At 40.3% G+C, this 25,398-nt stretch overlaps 1 protein-coding gene across 1 annotated transcript; it reads left to right on the plus strand.

Annotated features, from left to right (window-relative positions):
• Window positions 1-255: 255 nt before the first annotated feature.
• Window positions 256-12,297, plus strand: LOC130184561 (uncharacterized). The gene is made up of 3 exons (XM_056400524.1): window positions 256-341; window positions 2,622-10,486; window positions 10,936-12,297. The coding sequence occupies exon 2, from the start codon at window positions 2,678-2,680 to the stop codon at window positions 9,746-9,748; it is 7,071 nt and encodes a 2,356-aa protein (XP_056256499.1). The 5' UTR covers window positions 256-341; window positions 2,622-2,677; the 3' UTR covers window positions 9,749-10,486; window positions 10,936-12,297.
• The last annotated feature ends 13,101 nt before the right edge of the window (window positions 12,298-25,398 follow it).

The following is a 25,398-nucleotide window of genomic DNA, read 5'->3' on the forward strand; positions in this document are numbered from 1 at the left end:
AGGTTAGGTGTTGGGCCAGGAGGCATGTTATTGCCCAACTGGTCCATGTGGCATTTAGAATAGCAGTGTTTTGAAATGACAAACAAATGACTTAATATCAGAGTATGGGTGAGGATATTAATTCTGCCATGGCATCATTTCAGGGAAACAGGTTTAACTGATCCCTAAGTAAAAGGAGCCAGCACAGATAGTGATAAACAAAGTCCCTGTGTGTGTTTGGACTTGTTGACAGCGTCTGAATAAAGATATAAGGCTGCGTATCTTGTTCTTCAGAAGTACCAGGCACCTGTTGTCAGACCAAAGCCTCTGACAGTTCTGACAGCCTGTCATGCTGAAGTCCGGTGAGTTGATTTTCCGAACATCTTTTGAGTATCCTGCTTTTTAAACTGTTCAAACTTTTGTAAAAAAAAAAAAAAAAAAAAAAAAACAAGCATCATTGATTTGTTGTGTTATTTATTGTGCCAGGATTTTCTATATGTGACACGGTACACAGCATGATGCAGGCCATTGTTGATGTCAGACTTTGTTTATACGTGAATGTGCTGTTTTCCTACCACACAAAAACAGATCAAATTCAACTATTAACAGTGAGGACAGGGCTGCCAGGGCTGGAAAGAGTACTGTTGCACTCAAGCACAAGTAAAGTTACTTGTGTAAAAATGTACTCAGATACAAGTTCAAAGTATGTCAGTTATAATGTACTCTGAGTAAACATTACTGTGTTAGATTTAAAAGGGGGAAGAGGAGGGGTAAGAAACATGGTGATACCAGTAACATATGAATGGAAGAGGATTAGGGCCACATGCAAAAAAAAAACATTTTTGAATTCTGACTTTTTTCTCAGAAAATTCTTTAAAGTCAGAAAAAAATATCAAGTTTGTTACAATAACAACAGTAAATTCATGTAATTCATTACTTCCACCCCTGAATCCTGCAGACTAACTTTTTACATTGGTTGCGGCACTGGTGCACTTAACTTTTTCATTTAGGTGTACCTAAGGTTTCTCAACACATCTTTGGGGCCACAGTAATACAATTTAAGTGTTACCTTTTTTGGAATTGGAGAAGACATTCTTTGCAACAGGCTGATTCAGTATTTTGGCCTTTTTGTTTGTTGTAGGCTCAGAGTGAGATGAGACCATCTCTGCCAAAGATGTTAGGTATCAAATCTATATTATCAGAAATCTCCCTAAATACTGAGTGAACTCAAAATCAGCCTCAAACAAAGAAGAAGGAAGCTCACTGGAGGAAAGTTACACTTTTGGAATATCCACTTCTTAAAAAAGTCACACCCAAAACTTGGCTTTGATTTCCGGCACATTCCTTCTTGCTATTGTCCTTCAATATTTTCTTGTAACTGCTCCCCGAACCTCATTATCTAGATATTTTACCTTGTCTAGATGTTCAGATTTTTACCCAAGCCTCACTGATCAGTTTGCATTGCAAATCTCTTTTGGGTCAGATCAGATGCTATGGCATCGGCCCTGGTTGATATACGAGACAATCAGATGTAAGGATAAAGATAACGTTAGCACTAAGGAAACAGTGCTAACGATAGATAGAAATAGTTCTTATTGTTAGATTAAATGTTCCTGAGGAAAACTGTGTGAACGATGTCCTGCCCATATAGAGAGAGGTAAACTGAAGTTCACTCATGTTGCGGCCATTGTAACTTGTGTTTCAGTTTTTGTGTTTTGAGTGACACTGACCGTGTCCAACCTGAAGAGAATCTCACTGTACTGAGTACAGTCAAAATCAGCTTCAAACAAAGCAGAAAGAAGCTGATTGGAGGAAAGTTACTTACTTTCTGCCACATTTTGGACTTAGACATGTTTTCCTTAACTTTTGCAGTTCTGCCTTCGTTTTACTTTTTGGCTCATATTAAGCCCTACCTGCATTGTGTTTCTAAAGTAAATAGTCCAAGGGTGCATGGCTCACAGTAGCAATACTGCTTGTATTTCTTCACATTTTTATGCCTTCGACGGTCAGCGACAGTGTGACAGCACAAAACACCTTTTGGCCATAACTCAAGACTTCACACAGCAATTATGACAGAATTTCACACAAATGCTTAATATTTTCTATGACTCTGGGTAAACAGGGATTTAACCTGAAACTAGTGTGAGTGGAGGAGGCAGACAAGCATAAGGCAGTAATTCTAGTTCTTCATGCTTTTGTTGTAACTGCTCACCAAGCCTCATCATCTTACATAGTAATTATATAGTAATTACTTAGTAATTATGTAGTAATGTGAAGAAATTTATTTATATAGTAATACTCACAAACACGTTATCTTCTGATGCATTAGTGATGACCCACCTGTCTTACCCTGTCTATGCGCTATATTACTTACAAACAAATCCATATAATTACTGACCAACCCTCTTTATTCTGCTTCAATTTTAATCTGTAAAGACCAAATATTTTACAGTAATTATACTACTACAACTTGTCATTATACTGATTTTACTGATTTTACTTGGCAATTTCTTCACACTACATAATTACTACATATTTAATGGCCTTTAAATCAAAGGCTTACCAAATTAATATGTTTTATAAAAAAAAAAAATGAAATTGTTGTTGTACATCATTAAATCTTTGTATTTTCTATCTTTCAGGAAAGCCCAGGTTGCACTTGAACATCACTGCTTAGCTACTGAAGAACTCATTAAAAATGGGGAACGCACCATCAGAAAGTAACATGGGCGACCAGCTCAGATGCATCAAGTGTGATAAAGTCCTGCCCCCATGCATCTCCTTCTCAGATTTATACCAAACTACTATTTACGGGAAGCGTGTACATGTTTTCAATGGAGGAGAATACTTCAGACCGGTAGGCAGCAATACTTCATACAAGTGTAACAATTGTTTTTATAAACCGAGCAGAGATGAAGAAGAGAGAAGGAAAGAGGCGGAGAGGAGAAGAGAGGAGGAGAGGAGATGTGAAGAACTGAATCAAAGACTCGAAGAATCACAACAGCGAGCTCAAGAGCAGCACGAGAATCAAATGAGCAGAGACATTACGGAAGAACACAAGTCCAAGCAACATGTTCTGATAAGCCATCTGGATGAGTTTGATGCAAACTACGAATCAGACAGTGATGAGCTTCTAGAAACCCTCTCATTAAAATGCAGCATCCCTATTCCAAGCCTCAGTCTCGCTCAGCTGACTGCTGATCAGCTGGAGAGCATCCTTTCAGCACTGGACGAACTCCTGTTTGATGAATGGGTCAGTGCTCCTCCATCCCTCAGCACTCTGCAGCACACACAAGTGTTCATCACAGAGCTGTGTGTCCTGTCTCTGGATATGTCTGAGGGACTTTCCCTGCACAGCATCTCCAATCATGTGCAGTCCCTGGTGGGGTCCGTCAGCCAATCAGCATGCAATGTTTCTGAGAGTTTCCTGCTGACTCAAGCCCTGCACCTGAATCTGATGCACTTCTTTACTGACCGTGGCGGCTGTGAGCCAGATGCAGCTCTCATAGCCAAACGATGGGCCGAGGGGAACCTTTCCACTGAGAATCTCTTTCTTACAGGATTTCTCGGCACACTCACATCATCGCTACAGACTGTGGTTGGAAGAGCCTCCATGTCCATTTTAAATATGGAAATCCAGAGCTTGAAGCTTCTCCTTTTCACACTCGAAGATCTAAATGGCAAAGAAAGCCACTCAGAATCCACTGAAATGCTCCTCAGACTTGTGCAAATAAACCAATGGACACCAACAGAAGCAGTGACTCTGCTCAAAATGCTGTCAGAGAAATATACAAAGGATGCTCCAATAACTCAAGTGCTCACGTTGATACAAGTGTATGACGTATCACCTGACTGGACAGATGACTCCGGACACTCTCTCATTCAGGTTCTGGACTTCATTGGACCTGAGAGAATCCAACTTGATTTTCAAAAGATTCTCAGAAAGCAAGATGAGCATGGTCTAGATTCAGCTCTAGCAGAATTACAAGGGTTCAGGAATTTGGAGGATTCTGTCGTCGATATGATAAAAATCATCACAACTGGCGTCCTGCAATATTCAGAAAATGCCCCAAAAGATAAACCATTCATGAAAGACTCCTTTAAATGTGCAAACCTGAATGCAGATGACATCCAAAACTCTTTGTGTCAGCTCTGTAAAACAGTTTCTGACACAAAAGGCTGGTGGCCCACAGTGCAGCAGATGCTGAGGTGGTGTGTGTTGGTACTGACTGAGAAGAGCGTGCCATTAGCATTGGTCAGTGTGGAAGAGGACCCATGTGTCACAGCCATGTTTGCAGCCACACAAGTCTGCATGGGAAACAAAGTGGACATTGTGCTGAGGTCTGACGAGCAAGCTAAGGAGTGGTCTGACTTCTACAAGCATCTCGGGATTTCTCTCAACACAAACATGAAAAAAACCAATGCATCACACAGAGATGTCTATGAAGCAGACATTGTGTACGGGACCATGGATGACTTTGTCTCTGATTACTTCCAATATGGCTTAGAGGTGATGGAAACAGGGAATCCACACCTTAGCCGAGGGTTTATCATTGAAGACGATCGTCTCAGTGCTTCTCATAATCTGGATCTCTCAAGGCTCAAGCAAAACGACACCTTGGTATTTGCTGCAGAGATCCTGCAAACCCTCTTGGGTAATTTTCACAGTGAGGATATGGAACTGAGACACAGGTTTATTAAGGCTCTTTTTCAGGTGCTCCACAATAACCTAAACAAACACACAGACGCGGACAGTAAAATCATAACCATCTTACAAAAATGTTCTGGTAAAGAACTGCCTTCCAACGAGGTCTACATTCTGACCGTTCTTGAGAATCTCCTTCAAGAGTTTACTGGGGAAACAGACAGTGAGATAAACAAGGCATCTCTGGGAGGCCAGTTGTTCTGGGAGAGTTTATTTGCCTGTGTAGTGCAATGCCAATCCTCAAAGGAACAAACCAAAGAACTCTTCCAGATGATGTCAAACACTGTAGCACAACAACTTTGGCTACCAAGAGAAGCTTTAAACCTCCTTGAAGCATTAACTGACCACCATCATGACAAAGACTGTGTTTCAATCATGAAGATTTTACACCTGATAGGAACATATCAGATTTCTTCTAAGTGGACAGATGAGAAGAATCGGTCTCTCCTTGAGCTCTTGAACTCATCTGAAACCGAGAATCTGATCCAACTTTTAGAAAAAAGCTTCAGAGATGAGGCAGAAAAAAGCACTGACTGTCTTTTTGATGAAATACGGCACATGAAAAATATTGATGAGCAAACACTGGAGAAATCATACTATATAGTAAAGACTGTTAAGAACCTGATTGAATCTGGTGAAATTAAAAACCACACGGATGTGCAGCAAGCAAGGAATCTAAGTCATAGTACAGACATAGAAGACCTTCAGGAGATCCTGGCAGTCTTATGCAATGCTGTACACTTGCACAAGGCTGAAGGAAAGTGGTGGCCCAGAGCCACTCAGATGATAAGCTGGTGCCTCTTGGCCATGTCTGACACTGGAAAGCTCCTGGAGATGGGAACTGGAGAGGGGAAGTCTTGTGTCATAGCAATGTTTGCAGCGCTGCATGCGCTCCAGGGAGAAAAAGTAGATGTGGTGTCCAGCTCCTCTGTGTTATGTCAAAGAGATGCAGAAGAGTGGACCGACTTCTACAAATACCTTCACCTAACAGTCGACTCAAACACAAATAAAACCGAAGATAAAGGTAGAAAAGAGTGCTACCAGAAGGACGTGGTCTATGGGACAATCGATGCCTTTGCTGCAGATCACCTTCGCCAGATATTTGAGATGAAGGGCGTGAGGACCGATCGCAGCTACCAGTGCATCATAATCGATGAGGTGGACTCGCTGCTGCTGGATAATGGAGTGCAGCTGACCTACCTCTCCAGCCCCATGGTCTCCATGCAGCACCTGAACATTATTCTGGCCATGATCTGGGGCCATGTCAGCCAGTACGGCTTCCTGTCAACAGGACACCAGACATTCGTACAAGGTCCCCCTGCTTCATTCTTCAAGGCCATATTTGACTCAATTGACACAGAAGGAATTGATGACCCCATGGATGTTTTATGTATTGCTGAGGAATTAAAGATTGTGCCAGAAGGATTTGCAGTGGATTTCTATAAAAGTGAAAAAGATGAAGCACTCAGGAAACTGAAAACTGTGAGTCAAGATGCCGTGGTAGATTTTTTCCACAAAACTGAGCACTATGTCCCCTATGGTTTCACTGTGTACACTCTAGACGACAATGGATTGCTCTGTCTGAGAAAGGCCAGTCCATCCAACAACCAGGACATTCCAGACCTCAAGTTTCTTGTTTTGGAGGAAGGCTTGTGTTGTCCTCTCTCTGACTCTGAGGACATTCTTATCAAACCCATTGCAGGATTCATCTCAGAGAGGATTCAGTACACACCTTGCACAAACAATAAAGACAAAATCAGCATCCCTGGGTTCCTGAGAAATCTGATAGAGAAGAAACTGTCAGTGTGGGTTCAGAATGCCTTTCTGGCAATTAAGCTGAGGCAAGGACAGGAGTACGTTGTAGAAAACGAGAGCGTCTGTCCAGTGGACTTCAGATCCACTGGTATTGTAGAACTGGGTAAGAGGTGGGGTGATGGTCTTCAGCAGTTTCTTGAGATTAAACACCAAATCAAACTGAGCACCATTTCAACAGTGACAAACTACATTTCTAACATTTCCTTTTTTGAAAAATACCATTGGAAAATATATGGAACCACAGGGACACTTGGAAGTGAAAAAGACATGCTGTTCTTGCAGGACCTATATCCAAATCTCTCGGCCTGCAAAATGCCGACTTTCAACCGGAGGAAATTATTTGAGGTCAAAGGTACTCTTAAGACTTCAACTGCAGAGTGGAAATCTGAAATAAAAGATGTGGTTATGGCTCAAATTACCCCAAATTCATACAGAGAGGGAAGAGCAGCCTTGGTGATCTGTGAAACCATCAACACAGCCAAAGATATCTATGAAGAGCTGAAAAGCATCATCCCAGGTGAAATCATTCTCTACAGCCGCAGTGACAAAGATAGTTTGAGCAAAATAGAGAAGACATTGGATCCTGGTGATGTCATTGTTGCCACAAACCTTGCTGGGCGTGGCACAGACATAAAAGTCTCCAAAAAGGTGAACAACAATGGGGGATTATTTGTGATCCTCTCCTTCCTTTCCGAGAACACGAGAGTGGAGCTCCAGGCATTTGGCCGAACTGCACGCAAAGGTAAACCTGGATCTGCGCAGGTGATCATGACCACTGATTGTCTGCAGGAGTGCTTCAGAACAGTGTCTTCTCTGGAGGAGGCAAAGGAAACTAGGGATAGACTCTCAGCAGAAAGGATGAATGACATGATGAACGATGTCACTGAGATGAAACTGCGAGAGGACCTGTTTTCAGAGTACTGCAGGACCCTGCAGTATATTTACAGGAACACAGATGGAGATGAACGAGGCACTGTTGTTGGCATCATGAATGAGTTCTGGGGGATGTGGTTGCAAACTAAATCAGATGAAATTGACCAGTTGAAAAGATATAACTTGCAAAAATGCTTAAAAGCTGATTTGTCACTGGCAAAAAGACAGTCTTACCGTCAGACTTCACCATGTTCCAGCATTTACCACTACATCAAGTTTGGGAATATCACACTGGATCAAAACCAATGGGGTCGCAGCATGAGTCTATTTGAAAAAGCTATGGAACAAGATGAAAGTTGGGCAGCCATAGCTTTTTACAGTCATGCATACTGCACTATAAAGCAGCAGAGGGGAGATTACCTCACTAGGGCTAGAGATGATCTCAGGAAAGCACAGGAGTCTCTGAAGTACCTGAGTGAGGAGTGCGTTCTCTGCCTGCAGTTTGTAAAAATGTCCTCTGCGACCAACCGTCAACTCAACCCAACCAGCCTCGAAAAACAGTTAACAGCCAAGTGCAACATGTTCAGTTACTTTGACGAAAACATTAGTGAGGCTATCAAAAAGCTGGAGGAGATAAAAGACAAAGAGAGGGATGCAAAAGCCAGTAAATCACCAATGTTCTCCCTGGTGTCAGGCGCCAATGAAGATCTCCAAGTGGAGGCCTACAATCTGTACAGTCGAGGCCTGAAATACATCTTTTCTGTCGAAGAAGAACCTCGTTTCCCATGGGAAGGTCTGCTGGTGCTCTGTCTCGGAGTTCTGCAGATTATTGGAGGGGCACTGATCACTGCGTTTACTTGTGGAATATTAGTTCAAGTTGGTTTTGGTCTGATCACTGAAGGGATATCAGACTGCATCACCGGCATCGAGTCCATGGTGACAGGAAATTTCAGTTGGAAATCATGGGCTATAGATAAAGCCATTTCTATTGGCTTATCTCTCATTGGGTTTGGAGTTGGAAAGGTGATTGCAAAAGGCTTCAAAGCCTCTAAGGTGTTGATTAATGCATTTGGCAAACAACTGAAGTTGATGCCAAAGGTTCTCTCCACACAGGCTAAAAATGGCCTCAGTGTTGTTGCAAAAACCAATATGAAGAATGCAGTGAAACACAGTGCAAAAGAAATGGCAGAAGAACTCATTACCTATGGATTGGGGAAGGCAGAAAATGCATTACTGAATGAAATACTAACTGGCATAAAGAATGAAGTGAGAAAGGGAATTGTAGATGATGTGAAATCCAACATGGAAAAAGAGCCCTTGGCTGCAGTAGTAGACTCTGTTATTCTCTCACACCTTGAGGATAAACAACAGTTATCTGATCTCCTGCTGGACAAGGAGAGAAAGAGCAAACTTCTGGCCGTTTTCAGTAAATTAAGCAACACTGCATCACAGCCGTTCTACGCTGACCTCCGCTGGCAGGAACAGCTTAACTCATCCATCAGCACAGTGCTTGACAGCGTTAAATCAGACACCTCTGGCAAAACAAGTGCAATACTGACAGCCATCCAAGCCATTCACATGGGGGCACTGGCAGCAGATGCCATCAGTACAGTGCTCAGCCTCTTAAACAAGTTTCTCTCAAACCTTCATCAAGAGCTGAATAAATTTAAAAAGGATGTAGATTTCTCAGAGAAAGTGAAGCGGAATAAACTGTCGCCTTCAGAAACTGAGACACTGAAGGAATTCAAGCGGGATTTAGCTGACACCATCAGTGCTTCATTAGCCGATGCTTTGGTAGCAGTGTTCCACAAAAAGCTCTCCAGTCACTTTGTTTCTTATGCCCAAGACCGAGTAAATGGCGTCATAGGCAGTTATGTAAGAACTGGCTTAAAGAGTGACAAAACAGAGGAAGAACTCCTAGCTGGACAAAACAGCAGATACACTGCATACATGTCAGGAGACAAAAATACACTTGCAGCAGAGTCAGTCAAACACTCACTGTCACAAGCTGAAAAGATCAGGAATCCCATGACATCAGGTAACATTCTGGATATCAGAGTGCTGTCAGAAACCACCGACACTAAGGTTGTCATTCTAACAGAGGACAGCCATGGCAAGCTTACCAAAATGCAGGAGCTGAACCCAGGCACTAAACCTGCCAGTCAAAATGTGACACTGGTCTACAGACCAAAGAGTTCCCAATACCCAGAGGGCTATTACAATGTGCGCATCAATAATAAGACAGTGATTGTAATCAACGAAGGCAAGAGCTGCCTGTTTCACGCTTTAGCCCGAGGCATGAACCCAGAGGCGGTGAAAAAGAGATTACCTTGGAAGCAGGTCGTCTCCGAACTGTGGAGGCTGATGCTCTCCTGAGATGCCCAGACCAATGGGAGCACTTCGTCAAGATCCAAGATTGGATGGACGCAATCATAGGAAAGGAGTTGTTCATGGTAGAGGGAGCTATACCAAAAAAAATTGTACAAGAACGCAAAGAGGTGCTCAAGAAAGAGGTTGGAAAAGAAAAATATTACACAAATTGGAGAAAACACAGCCAAAACAAGCCTGACATTGGACAATTCATTAATGCGCATCACCAACCACCAGTGAGTAGTATATTGGACGCTAGAAAATTCAACAAGAGCAGCAAATTAGCTGAAGCCATGCATGAAGTGGCAATAGACTCACGTCTTCTGGATACCCGTCTGATGTATAATGTGAAATCACATCATGGCCCTGGACTTCTAACTGAAAGTTTTCAGTTTCAGTTTTCAAGTACAAAAAAACAAAACTTCCAGGACTTACTGGCTGCCACAATAAGCCAGGACAATGCTGTGGGCACCTTCAAACTGATCATTGTAGGTGCAATGCCCAGATTCAGATTAAATAGTTCCAAATACATGCAAGTGAGTAAAACCAGGCTCTACAGTTTTGAACAAAATTATCAGAATCATTCTAAAGCTTTGGTCCAGGAATGGTTCGACCAGCTCCGAGGCAAGGGTGTCATGACAAATGCTGATCTCAGCACCCTTAATGCATGGATCAACAACCAGGGCTACAAGAATAAAAGCGATCCACACAGGAACCAAGTCTCCAGTCTCCTGTAATGCAAAGGTAACATGACATTTAATATAAAACAGCAGTTTGTAGAATGAGAATAGTTAACAATGTCCTAGTCATGACTCATGCCTTTTTGCGCGAGGCCCAAACTGATGAGGGAACAATAGGCTCACCCTCACCATGGAAAAATATAGGCTGAGGGCACCAGGCACCTGCAGGGCTGTCAGCTTCAGTGGGTGGGATTAAAAATGTAGCTCAATTCAAGTTGGAGAAGCTGCCGAATACAAACTTGTTATTGTTCTTCTATGACAACAACCTGTTTTGGTTGTTAAAAAAAACAAGTAAATAAAAAATACATTTTCCTCTCGGGTTGTTTATATGGATGAAAATAAAACTTGGAAAAATGATCCTGGAAAAAAAATCACTTGTCTTTCACGGTTTCCATAATTATGATTAGCATTTGATCTGAGTGAAAGATTTATCAATCTGTGTTCTGTTTGCAGTGGGATATTGACACCTGACAATGTGGTTGGCAAAGACCTACAAGGAAAACTGCTGAGATCCACCCCCCCATGGTCATTCGGAGACCTATCTGGATATTTGTGATGAAGATGGCTTTTTTTAATTTAATTCAAAATAAGTGATTTTTAAAATCCAGAAACCTTCTTACAGAAAATACATATTAATTGCTTATCCTTCCTTATCTCAGAAATAAACAGTGTGGAACAATCTCAAATCGCTATTGAAAAAGCTAACTCAAAGCTCATTATGTTTTACTTATCTTTAATGTCTTACCTTAACTTTATTCAGGATATTCTAATCATTTGCTTGCTCAGATATACATTAGCCAAAAAACAGCATTTTGCATTATTACCTTATATCCATACAAAAGTTGCTGATGCTCTTGAGAACCCATCCATAAAATGGTGAAGATTGATTATTTTCATGGTATAGTTCAAGTTCTTACATCATATAAGTTGTTATAATTTTACTCATCAAAATGTTTTACACCATTGTTAAGTTTTGTGCTTCATGATTTTATTTTGGACATGACAATGTTTTAATTACTCTTTACTTACTTTCTGATTTGCTTATTTACTTTGAGATTAAAAACTGAGCATGCAGGTGAAAAAAGGTGACAGTTGATTTCTATGTATGATATATTTTAATCTTTTGCAGAGCATTTTTGTTTCTAATCTTCTCTATTATTACTAGAAGAAATAGTGAGAGGGTTTTATTAGAAGTGGACCTTTGCACTTAAGAAAATTATTCCGTGAATGGTAATATAATATTGTTTTAGTTTTCGTTTACATTTATATTCAATATCAACATTTACCTTTATATTTGTGCTTTATAATCATAATACATTTTTATAATTTTTTACTTCTTAGCTTGCTCAGAAATATGTTAGCCAAAAAACAGCATTTTGCATTATTACCTTATATCCAAACAAAAGTTGCTGAAGGTGAAGACGGATAATATTTTAGGTCATAGTTTAAGTTCTTACATCAGTTGACAGTTGATTTCTCTGTATGATATCTATGATCTTCTGCTGACGATTTTTGTTTCAAATGTTTCTATTATTACTAGAACTAGTGAGAGGGTTTTATTAGAATAAGTCCTTTGCACTTAACAAGGATATTATTCCGTGAATGGTAATGTAATATTTTTTAGTTTTCTTTTTCATTTTTCACTTAATTTTTTCAGACATTTTGGATTTTTATGCATTTTTAACCAAAATCACATGTTTACATTACCTTTATATGGGATTTTATACAGTTGTAATCCTTCACGTTTCACTGTCTTCTTTTGTTCTATGCTTGCTGTGCTGAATAAAACTAAGTAGATCAACTTGATCTACTAAAAAGGCAGATTCCTTTTCATCCTTTTGATCCTGACAGTGATCCAGAGGCTCCTTCAACCACTTCTCAGGAAGGCCCCTTGTTATCTAACTATTCCCTCATATGTCAGACATGGTAATCTATGTCCTGCAAGAGAGGGTGTAGTGTCAGAGTCACTGCAGCCATGGTTCAGCCTTGAACGAGGGGTCCACATGCCTCAGTGCTTTGTCTCTCTGTCAGGTGCTGACAACTTCTAGGAGGAGAATAGACTTCTTTAACACATACCGATTCATACAGACAATAAAAAGTTACTAATTATTATTCAACCAGTGATTAGAGACACTGTAAGTTATAATCACTGGATCTGTTTGTTCAAATCCGAATTGGCCATGTGATGTAAAAAGGTCTCTGATTGGTTGGAGAGCTAACCAGTCATATCGAGGGTTTTTTACAAGTTGTATCCCTTTAATGTCCTCCATACAAACCTGTCATACAACAAACTATTAAAACACTTAAAAAAATGAATTGCACTGTCAGATGCTTTTGTAGAAACAGTTGTACATTATTATAAAACTGACACTGCAAATGTGACAAAAAAAACCCATTACTTTTCCAGTGTAAAACTGCATCATACAAGTCTAACAGGTCTAGTTTTCTGCCTGAGCAACTTTGCAAAGGCCACTGTTCTGTTGCCATGGCAACCATTGTGGGATGTGTGGGAGGATGGACAGATGCTGGTTAGAGCAAAAAAGTACTGGATTGTGGCAGAGGAAAAACAGGCCTCTGTCATTTATTAGTCATCATTATCAAAGATCAGATCAGATCGTATCTGATGAATTAAACCAGTTTTCAGGTAAATAAGTTCCTTTCCCCAGTTAAACCACCAGCTGTAGCTGTATGGATGTTTTATAGTTTTAAAAAAAAAAGTCTGTAGAAATTGTTCATTTGAAGTCTTGGACCATCAACTGTCTGAGGTCACCAGAGGTCAGCTGCAGAGTCAGTGGCCACATGTTCTTCAGGTCAGGTAAACTCAGTTGTGTGGATGGGGGCATCTTCATCCTGGAAGAGACCACGTCCATCAGGATAGAAAGCTTTCATCTTAGGTTAAAGGTGATCAGTCAGAAAAATTTGCTATTGATTTCCAGTGACCCCTCCAAGTAAAGGGACAAATAAAGCCAAACCATGTCAACAAAAAGCCCCCCACAGCAGAAAGGAGCTACCAGATCCCCTCACTCTAGGGGTCAAGCATTCAGGCCTGTACTGTTCTCTTGGTGTAGTTATTATAATGTAGTTATAGCCTCTTATGGGGCTAGAACAGTGACATTCAATCAGCGCTTGCCCCAGCAGTCAAAAAAGCATAATGTCCACTAAAAGTGAACTTCCCATGTAAAAACAGCGGCAGAGAGAAGCAGATTCACCTGCAGATCTGGAGTTACAGGTGAACTTGTGGAGGCCTAGATGTGTGGTCCTGTCAGGCTTCTGAATGTAAATAAATCAAGCGCTCAATGTTTTTCAACACAGACACTGAAAAACATCATAATACAAAAAATATCAAAATTAAATAAGATAATAAGATTGGAATTTTCTTTGTTGTGTTTTATTTTTCAGTGGAACCTTTCAGTGCTAATACAGCTTTTTCCAATACCATTTTTTCAATGCCATTGTATTGTTTTCAGTGCCAAAATGTAATATCACTGTTCTAGCCCCACTGCCTCTGATTGGTTGGTTTAACAACATGTGACTTAGAGACAGGAAGTGTTGTTGTTGTTAAAACATTAATCTGTCTCTATCCGTCTGTTTCTTTTACCAAGAGTGATCCACGCCACCAGATATCAAATCCTCACATTACACTAAACCAAGTCTTTCATTTGGGGTTGGACATATAAGGATACGGATTAGCATTAGCACTGGTTATACCATTATTTGTCCCTTTAATCTGAAGATGCAAACAAAGATTTGTGATCCTCTCAGAAAATGTGACTGGTCCAGGAACAGCCTGCAAACTGAACTGATCCATTGTCCTGGCAGAGGAGAGACACAGAGAGACGGAGACAGACAAGTTTATGGAGAGGAGAAAATCTAATTACATAGAGACATTTACCCACACACACACACACACCACACACCACACACAACACACACACACACAATCAGGCTTAGCAGATGTCAGTTGTAGCTCCCATCCCGCAGGCAGTGATGAAGTGCTGTGTATGTTTGTGTGTATGTGTATGTTTGTGTTTGTGTGTGTTTGTGTGTGATTGTGTGTGTGTTCATTTGTCTCCCTCCAGCTAGCAAGTAAGCCATCCAAAACACAACCTGCTGTTTGGACAATACACCCTGATGGCAGGCAGTAAAACAAATGTGTGTGAGTGTGTGTGTGTATGTGTGTGTGTGTGTGTGTGTGTGTGTGTGTGTGTGTGTGTGTGTGTGTGTGTCACTTTGTGTCCTCAGTGTCACTATATTGTATCTGCGGTTTAAAAAATGTAGCTCTCCCTCTCCCCTCTGTCTAATCATACAGACGGGTGAGAAATTAAAGGCAAAACCTGAATAAACGAGCAGAGACACATAAGAAATGCAGATGCTTCCACACATGTGCACTGCATGGTACAATTAAAGCAATTAACATCCCATCATGCTCTGTGGCAGGTTTAAAAAAAGCAGATCAGGCCCAGTTGATTCTGATTTTGTATCAAGATGGAAAGAGGAAAAGATTTAAGTGACTTTGAAAGAGGGTTCATTGTTGGGTCACGGGTGGCGGGAGCTTCAGTCACAGAGACTGCTCAACCGGCTGCTGCTTCAACAGGAACTACAGTCACATCTGCATTTAGATCTGTGGGAGATAGACGTCAGTGTGAGACGGCTCTCATGCTCATGACAGCGTTCTCCACCACCATCATCATCAAAACATTACCTGATGGAACATCTTTTGATAAACAGTCTAGCGTGGTTCTAGTCTTATCAACCACTCAAAGGGCTTTACAATGGAAGCACATGAATTTATTCACACAGAACTTTTTCCAACATAAACAGGCTGAGCTCGAAAAGTCAGAATAATCTTTCCTAACCACTTCTCCTCAACCTCAATGGAAAGTGTCATGAGGTCAAGGTAAGATGTGAAGGAGACGTCATAAGGATGAAGGAAAAGACTCTGACTGCACTTAGACTAAGCTTTTTTTTTTTTAACAAACTTTATTTGAAATATTTGGACTTTCTTAACCACAAAAACAAAGCAAAAAGGATTTAAATGTTGAAAAAAGACAACATGAAAGAAATACACAAGCAGGGTTAGTAATTTAATTTAATTATAGAAATAAAGAACTGAGCAAGAGATCAGAATAAATGACATTTCTATACATTTGTTAAGTGATGAAAATTAATTTTTGGTGCTTTAAACAATGGGAGGGGGTTTAGTGAAACAACATTGATGTGTAGGCTATAGTATTTTATTATGATGATGATATTGTTCACTATAAATTCAACCTGCTTGTTCTTCATGACTCCTGACTGGATTTAAAGAGAAGAAATCTTTATTTATGGATTTGGGCTTCAGTCGATCAGACAAGGATTTCCATTATTTCTGGATTGAGTCACAAACACAGACCAGTTTCTCTGGTGTTTCTACATGTATGTGGCTCTGTTGAGATGAGACTACAATGATGCGTCACTTTAAATGTTGCTGCACCAAGGAATTGTGGGACGGCATTATCTCCTTTCCTTTCATAAAGGAAGGTCCAGTGTTTCCTATGCTAAAGGAGAAGAGGTAGGAAGCGCTGACTATCCTTTCCTTATCACGTAGAGAACTGGACCTGCTCTCATCATGGCTGCTGCTCAGATACTTCAGCTCATTTCACTGAGTTAGGAACTTTTCGACTGCAGCCATAGTGTTTTGCTACAATACACACACATACCCACTGATGATACATCAATTTTTCAGTATCTTGCCCGAGGATGCTTCAAATGCAGACTGGAGGAGCTGGGAACCATATCACCGAACCTCTGATTAGTGGGCGACCCGCTCTACTGCCCCATTTGGAAGAATGGCGCTCTAGTGTTCTGGTGACCCAACACATGACTAAGACACTTTATGTTGGTATTTGTTTTAATTTGTCACACGTCTGTTAAAACCTGTGTAAAATATCAAAGATGGAGTTGCCACATTTAAGTGACAAAAGAAAAAGAACATTGTACTGGTTTCACTGGCTGAGATGTTTCCGGTATTGATTGATTGAAACTGACTTAAATCATTTATTTAAATTCCAAAGAAATTCCATTTTTTTCATACTTATGCTATTAATAGATTTGTTAAAGCTCCATATACTCTAAAGGTCTCTGTCCATGTGTTGTTTGATTACAAAGCAGGTCTAGGTTTTATATTAATACTGTGAAAGTATCAAAGCCTCAGTCCACAGAGAAATGCACACAGCCTGTATTCAGACACTGAGCCTTAAAACCAGCCGTCAGGACTTCTGGAACTTTGTGATGTCACAATAATGCAGCCGCCACTCTCATCCACGCCCAAAGCCCTGCCGACCTGGACCCACCATCCAACCTTGCAGCTTTTGGTTTGGTTGGTTGTTTGTTTACCTGAAATCTGCTATATTTTTAATGGATCACTCAGAAAGCAGTCAGCCAATCAGAGGAGAGGCTTAGAGCCTCCTCTCTTCTGATTGGCTCACCAACCTGTTGTTACTAGAGCTCCAGAGAGAAGCCTGAAAGAGGAGATGTAAAACTACATTGAGATGGTTTTTGGTTCTTAAAACAACAAACATATCTTCTTATGATCACCACTTCAAATAAAACACAGGAGAAGTTTTAAGTTTAAAGCTTACAATTTGAAATTTTATCTTGCTATTTACAATTTTGTCTTTCAAACTGACAAAATATTTGGCTCAATTTGGCTCCATATCTGTCTCTGATAATTAATTGTGTGTTTTTCTGCTGGTACCTTGGTCACTGTTATCTCTCCACTTCAACCTCCACTTACCAGTGTCTCACCCCCCCCCCCCCCCATTCTTCTCTCTGTCCAGTCCTCCTCTTTGTCATCCTCCCTCCATCATTTATCTCTATCTTTCACCTGGTCAGTTTAAAGTTTATCTGCCATTCTCTATCCTGTGTTTCCTCAGTTTATCTTCTTTCCTTTTCTTATGTTTTTTTTCTTTACTTCAATAAATTTCATTCAATTTTCTTATTTTTCTTATGAACAAAAGTAGAAAACGCTTGGTTTTCCTATTTAATTTAGACCCCATCCCCCTTGATTCCCCTTTCTTCCTTTTTTTTCTCATTTTCCTCCTCTCTTGTTCCTCTAAACATTTTCCTGTCCATGTTAATGTCAGCTCACAGACAAACAGATAGCATCTCTATTGAAGCCCCCGCCAGCCCGACCCTGTCACCCTTGTCTCTTTTATTTGTTCTTCTAATGGTGGTTTTCTGTGTTTTCTTTGGGTTATGTTCTGTCTCCTGTACCTCCATCCTGTCTCACCTCCACACCTTGTCACTATAAAACTGTCACGATGCTCATGAGGAGGCAGCCCGGGGCCTCTCTGATCTCCTTTACCCCCTTGAAAACACATGCTGAGATGGCTGGAAAAATGTTCAACCAGGCGAGTGCCATCAAGTATCAGGCCACCCAGAACAGTCCGACTTGACGATAAAATGTTTCTGTTGTGCATTACGATGGTTTGGTGGCAGCTAAAAAGAAATAACATGGTATAACAAAGGCTTATTGAAAGTCCTGTAGAGCATTAATCAGAAAAAAGATTCTTTTTAGTATTTAAGTGGATTTATTGAGTATAATAATGGTTTTCAACACACCAAGTAAGGTTACATGTACAGTCGCTTCAGAAACTATTCAGACCCCTTCAAGTTTTGCATAATTTATTGTGTTGTAAATTTAATTTTAAATTGATAAATTTGCCATTTTTGCCCATCAGTCTACACTGATATGTTCATTAAAAATTAGAAACTGAAATCTCTCACTTACAAAAATATTAAGACTCTTAATTCAGTACTTTGTAGAAGCATCTTTGACAGCAATTACGTCTTTGAATCTTCTTGGATAAGTCTACATAAGTCCTGCATCCTGTTTGCTGAGATGTGTCTAGAATTAGATTGGAGTTTAGGAAAGCACACCCCTGTGTATGTGACATTTAACAATTCAAACTGCGTGACAGTAAAAAAGCAAGGCCATGAAGTCCAGGGAACTCTCTGTAGACCTCTACAATACATTTTTGGCTAGACTTGGGCAAGGGTATAAAATCATATCTGAATCGTTGAGTGTTCCCAGGAACAGTGGCCTCAGTAAGGGAATGACACATCTTTTGAAATCTCTGAAGAATACATCAGCTGTTCCACAGCCAGGCAGCTTGAGGGGCTCCTCATTCACTGATTAACAGTTAGTGCTTCCTTTTTAACCTTAACCTTTATACTGCCATAATTACTACAGTCTAGCATTGCATAGACATCACATTTAAATGTTTTTATGGGACATTACAGTAATTTGGATTCACCAAAAAATAGCAAGATTACATGGTAATGCAATAGTTGTACAGTTTCAGACACAACTGACCGTTCACTAAACTCCATAAAGCTTTCTCTTCTCACTGAGTGTGCAGTGATGATAAAAGTAGCTCATTTATTTAACCACTCAAGTTTAATAGTAATCTTTGCAACAGTGGATTTCACACAGAAGTGAGCAATAACAGCTTCTCGTCTTTAATCTGAGACCACGGGTTTTGTCTGCTGAAGTGAGCGAATCAAGCTAATGTTTGCTCCATGAGTTGGTGGAAAATGTGTCTTCAAACATGATATTGTGCTAAAAGAAATAGACTGAATCTTACATGCCCTTGGCAAAAAGTCCTTATCTTCACCGGCTGATGATCCATGTAGAAAACATGGAAATAAAGAAAGAGCATCGTTTTTGTGCTGCACTGCAGAGCTTGTTAAAGCTGTAGCTGTAAAAGCTATAAGCTAAAAGCTGTAATCTCATTTAGCCACTTGTTAGCTACAGCCCTTTTTTAAGAAAGGTAAAAGCTTAAAGAAATCATGACTGGGGCCTTTACTGATGTATTTAATGCCGTAAGACCTTATTTCAGCCATATAACCAAAAACACATTCATAAACCCATAGACTTTGGGACGAGGGAACAGGAAGTGCTAAAATGCTAACTGATTTCCGGGTTTTAGGACTGATTCCTGCAGGACGCTATAATATGTTGTTTAGAGTCGACCTTTGACCTCTTAACTGTTGTGATGTCATTAATCTAAGAACTGAAGCTATTCTATTGACCTCAGCAAATGTTTTATGTACATGGACAAGATTTGTGGTGGGTAGAGACACAACCTGATGTTTATCCTGGACCATGTTTGTCTTCCTTTTTCTTTCTTCTTCGCCTCGCTTCATTCCTCCATCCTCCCCTCGTCTGTCAGTACAAGCAGAACAGAACAGAGCAGAGGGGTGAGGAAGAGCAAAGAGCAGAGGAATATTCTGTCAATAAAGACACCGAGGGACCTCAGTGTCACCCCGAAACACACACACACACACACACACACACACACACACACACACACACTTACCTGCCCTCTCCTTTTTTCCACAGTTGGGGCCATTCCTCCTTTAACAAAGCTCTTAAAACACAAACTGACACACACACAGAAAGAGCAAATGGAAACACGAGCACACACACAGTGATGAGGGAAATATGGCTGACACATGATGGACAGATAGAGCTCACATCTGTCTTGTCTCCTGCTTCTTTTCCCTCCTCCACGTCCTCTCGTTTCTCTCTTCTCTTCCCTGTCACTCCCTCTATCCTTTCATCTTCTGATCTGCTCCTCGTCTCTATTCAGCGTACATACAAACACACACACACACTTTGCTGCTGACCTTAGTGGAATGTGGTGGAGATGTAGCCTAGTTGGTTTACTGAGGCGCAATCCGCCACCCAAACACTTAAAGCTGCAAAAAACACATTTTATTTCATTTTAACACAGCATCAACACATTAATCACCGATAATGTTTTGGCTAATGTGTTAATGTTTAAGCAGCAGACGCAGAGCATCATCAGCACATATTTTGAGAAGAATTTATATGTTTAACTTGAGCAGAAATACCACAGTGTAAAAATATTATATTACAAGTCAATGTTTTGAATTTTACTTGACGGAAGTACAGAAATACTATAAACAAAATGTATTTAAAGTATCAAAAGTAAAATTTATCAGCAGCAGAAGTGCTATTAGAGTATTGTACCTGGAATCTGCTGGCCCTGCCTCTAATACTCCTATTAGCACTGGAACCACTTTGGACTTCACTTTAAACATCTGTTCCAGATGTTGATGGATTAGGCCTCTCTCGTCCTTTTCTCCCATTGTTTTCCCCGCTGTTTCCCCCTCCCTAATGTGTTTTGTTCGTCCCCACTCTGTTCTCTATTTCTGTCTGTGTGTTTGCGTGTGTCTGTCTCCTACCAGTTCCCATGCACACCTGATCTTCATCTGCCAGCCAACTCTACGCTCTGCAGCAGCATGTAAGCCCAGCTGTTCTCCTCCTTCTCCACCAGATCGTTCAGTCACAGTTTGTGGTATATACACTACGACCTTAGCTTTAGTGTCTTTTGCTCTGTGTTTTTGGACTTCCTGGTAACCCTGCTTTTCCCTGTGCTTCAGGACCAGATCTCTGCAAACCTGCAACCTACCACGCTCAATAAGTTTCAAAAACACACAGAGAGGAAAGTGTCTGGATCTGGACCACGGCCCGCCTATGAGCGACCTCACTTTTTCATGTCCATCCTGACCATTTCTCACATTCATGTGTGGTTAACACTCAACAAAAATTGCATAAATCATTGACTTTTTGGTTTTAGGAGCATAAATACTTCCCTCTTCATGGGAAATATTTTCATCAATGAAAAATTTGTTAAAATAGTTTGATGTGTGTCCAGAAGTTTCATGTTCCAACCCGTCACATCAGTGTATCTCTGCATCAAAATACCGTACTGTTCCTTTAAGTGACAACTTAAAGAGGATATCAATTCAAATTTTGAAGAAGACATGTTGGTTTCCTTTTATAAATGTTTTGGTACATTTTTCTTTCAAAGCCTGTCAAGCAAAACATATCCACCATAGTCAGTTATATAATACACACTTCCATCAGTGTATTCAAGCCCCCTGGACTTTTACATGCCCGCTTCATTTTTCATAACAGGAAAAAGAAAGAAATGTGAAAAATACAAACTTTTCCTCGTAAAATTATATTCATAACTCCTTCACATTACATCCCATTCACAAATTTTCACAGTACATATATATATATATATATATATATATATATATACATATATGTGTGTGTGTGTGTGTGTGTGTGTGTGTGTGTAAAACGTTCACTGACGACATGGAGCGTTTGTTTCTAATGAAGTTCTACTGTTTTCTCAAGGGTCTCATTCTTTCTGTCCTTCTTTCTTTCTATCTCAGTTTCTTTAGCTCTGTATTCACATTCTTTATCTCACCAGTCTCTCTCCAACCATCCCTTCTACTCCATCTCTCTCTCTCTCTCTCTCTCTCTCTCTCTCTCTCTCTCTCTCTCTCTCCAGGGTTTCTGGTACTTAATGAGGTTTAAACTTAGATCCTCATCAGTGCTTCCAGCTTGGATTCACTGAGACCTGGTTTACTGTGTGTGTGTGTGTGTGTGTGTGTGTGTGTGTGTGTGTGTGTCTGTGTGTGTATGTGTGTGTGCGCGTGCATGCGTGTTTGTGTGTGAACGTGCGTGTGCATGTGAATATTTACCAGAGCAGAAAAAACATAGCAGCAAGTTGCACGTCCACACGTCCATCGCTTAAATATTAGCTAACCAGGGAATTGCCGTTGTTGTTTTTGTTGTGTGTGTATGTGTGTGTGTGTGTGTGCGTGTGTGTGTGTGTGTGTTTGAGTGTGTGTGTTTGAGTGTGTGTGTTTGCGTGTGTGTGTGTGTGTTCCTTTGCTCCAGCGGCTCTTGAACTAATGTGCTTCACAATCTACTAGCTTCCTCCTTCCCGTTAGCACCTCTACACTAATGACTAACCCAGGGCTTATACACACAAACACAGATAAACACACATACACATATAGCCTACACGCGTGCACACACACACACACACACACACACACACACACACACACACACACACACACACACAAATGCAATTTATAGCTGCAGAGCAAACATACCACACACAGAATAACCAGGGAGGTGGGGGTGGGAGTGTACAGTATTCATAGTAGCAGACCTAGCCAACGTTAGCTAGCTAGACTGCCAAGAACTCCATAATTCTCTTTGTCACTAGTAACGGATGTCAATGTCAAGGCAACTTTAACCTAATGTTCAACTATTATGTACAGTTATCGTTCACAAGGTCTCAAATATCTTTTTGGTAAAGCAATTGTAAAATGAGACTTATGTGCATCAGAATTCCAAATGCAGCCGTGTTGAGTTGTGAAATGTGTGGCAGGTGAATGGTTGTCCATCAGATCCAATCAAATTCCATAAAATAATAAAAAACAAATTTATTTCACTGATATAGCACAAACACTTACCACTTAACCATGCATGAAATAAATGGATGAAGGAAATTAATAGGGTTCTTTTCAAACCATGTTGTGCATTAGAAGGTGAGTGATACAAAAATTATTTTTATTCACAAAGTCAGAATGTCAAAATGAAAATAAGGATTTGTGATGATCAAAAATAAGTTAATAGAAGAATCCATGGAATACTTTTGACCCAAGTTGTGCATGGAAGGGTTTAAACAAATCAGCTGGAAACATTAAAAAGATTATCTGCTTTTGTCTTCCTGTTGACAGGTTTCAAAGATGATTTGTCATGAAATTTCCTTCACACATTCAGGATGATTTGAAACACCTTTGTGGATCCTCTTGCTAACACCATCCAACACTATGTTTATGACCAAATAGCAGCCAAACTAATGACATTCCCATCAGCCTCAGCTGCACTTTGTCTTTACTGCTAATTAGCAAATGTTAGCGACTACTACTGCTCCTGATGGGAACTTTCTACTGTGTGTGGTTTATGCTACTTGATGTCCTTGTAGGAGTCGGACCAGACTCCTCTGCCTGTTCTTTGGTATCAGTATCTGGTTTATTTGTTACCGGGCAGACTGATGGCCATATTAATACAAGGTGACGCTCAGTTGGCTGAAGTAATGTTGCATAGACAGCAACGCTTCCAGTGATTGGATGATCAGTCATCCACTTTCAGCCCCAAGGGTGACAGTCTGTCCCCCCCCCCGCCTCCCCAACTCACCCTAAACAAAACACGATGACATCACATCCTGTCTGTCTGTCTCTCAGTCTGTTAACCTGTCTCTAACTCTGAATCGAAGCTCCGGTGAAGTGATCTAAATATCACTCTGACCACAGATGGCCAATCAGATACAATCTTATGTTACACCCATCACATAGACACACACACACACACACACACACACACATACACACACACACACACACACACACACCGATATATATGTGAGAGATAGTTGTTTACAAATGCCAGTTTTGTTTTTTTTTTAACTGAATTTTACACACCATACAACTTAGATGCTTATAAAATGATTTGTTAATGCTCTTACATTGTTTTTTAATTGTTAATAAAAGGTTTTCCTGATACATTAACATGTGGAATATATTGTCAAATGCCACACCACTCATACAACCATTAAATGAACTATCCTACAACTATAGCATTTACCAAACATACAGTGGAGGTGGGCTGCACTGCAGCCATATTCAAACCAGTACTAAAACTAAAACCGCTGCAGGTGCTTCACACATCTGGTTATCGGACTGTTTTTGGATTGTTCTGGATCCAGTCAAAACTTATATAAACATACAGTTCCCACACTGGAAAAGTGGTCTCAGATTGTTGGACCACACTGAATACCCAAAACCCAAAGTGTTACTGTCACCTGACATATATTTTCATTTATTGTGAGTGATAACTGTGGTGAGAGATTTGTTTTGACCAAATGCCAGAAAAAGAATTGCTATTCCCATCAGTCTCTGCTGTGCTTTGTGTTAAATCAGGAAATGTTAGCATGCTAACACATGAAGTCTTTACCCGAACATTGCAAGAATGTTAGCATTCTGTTAGCATTGTCATTGTCTCAAAATAAATGCATGCTGATGTTAGCTTTTATCTCAAAGCACAGCTGTGCCCTCACCCTCAGAGCCACTTTGGCTGTAAACTTTTATTCTTGTCTCAGGGACGTGTTTTAGGAGCATTAGCCACTGGGAATTTAACCAGTGAACTTTTTATAGTCTGATTCCAGTATATTGGGATTCAATATACTTTTTTTTTTTTTTTAAATGTATGCCTATATATGGCATATTGCTTTGGGTTGTCCGTTGTCCATCTGTCCCATTCTTGTGAACTAATCCCTACACAGTCCACTATGTAGTGATTTTGCCATTTTGTAGTGCTGTCCGGATGTATAATGAGAATTATCATAACCTATACAGTAGACTCATAGTATCCGACAATGCATCATGGAAAGTAGTGTACAACCAATGGTCACTAACCAAACAATATATACCATCATGCCTTGTGCTAGTAGTGTCTGAAAGTGTTTTCTCAATTTACAGATGAGCTCACTGTAGAGTCATTTATATTGAATTCCCTGGATAGTAAGGAGTAGTGAATGAATGAGTGGTTTCAGACACAACCTAAGACTCAAGGATGAATGGATTAGATTTTGGTGGTCAAAGGTCAAAGGTCAAGGTCACGGTGATCTCACAAAACACGGTTTTGGCCTCTTGAATGTTGTGATGTCTCAAGACCACCTTTGTTTAGATTTGGTACTTGCATTCATTTGGACTCAAATATGAACGGATTAGATTTTGGTGGTCAAAGGTCAAAGGTCACTGTCACCTCACAAAACACATTTTTGGCCATAACTAATAAATTCATACACTAATTGTGACACAACTTAACTCAAATGTCTATAAGGCTAAAATTAAGTGATAATATTCTTTATCCAAAAGGTCAAAGGTCAACTTCACTGTGACATCATAATCCTGCAAAAACACTTCTGGTCATTGTTCAATGTTGTAACTGATGAAGGAGAGACTGTGACCATA

Source organism: Seriola aureovittata, chromosome 17, assembly GCF_021018895.1.
Source record: "Seriola aureovittata isolate HTS-2021-v1 ecotype China chromosome 17, ASM2101889v1, whole genome shotgun sequence".
Taxonomy (NCBI): Eukaryota; Metazoa; Chordata; class Actinopteri; order Carangiformes; family Carangidae; genus Seriola; species Seriola aureovittata.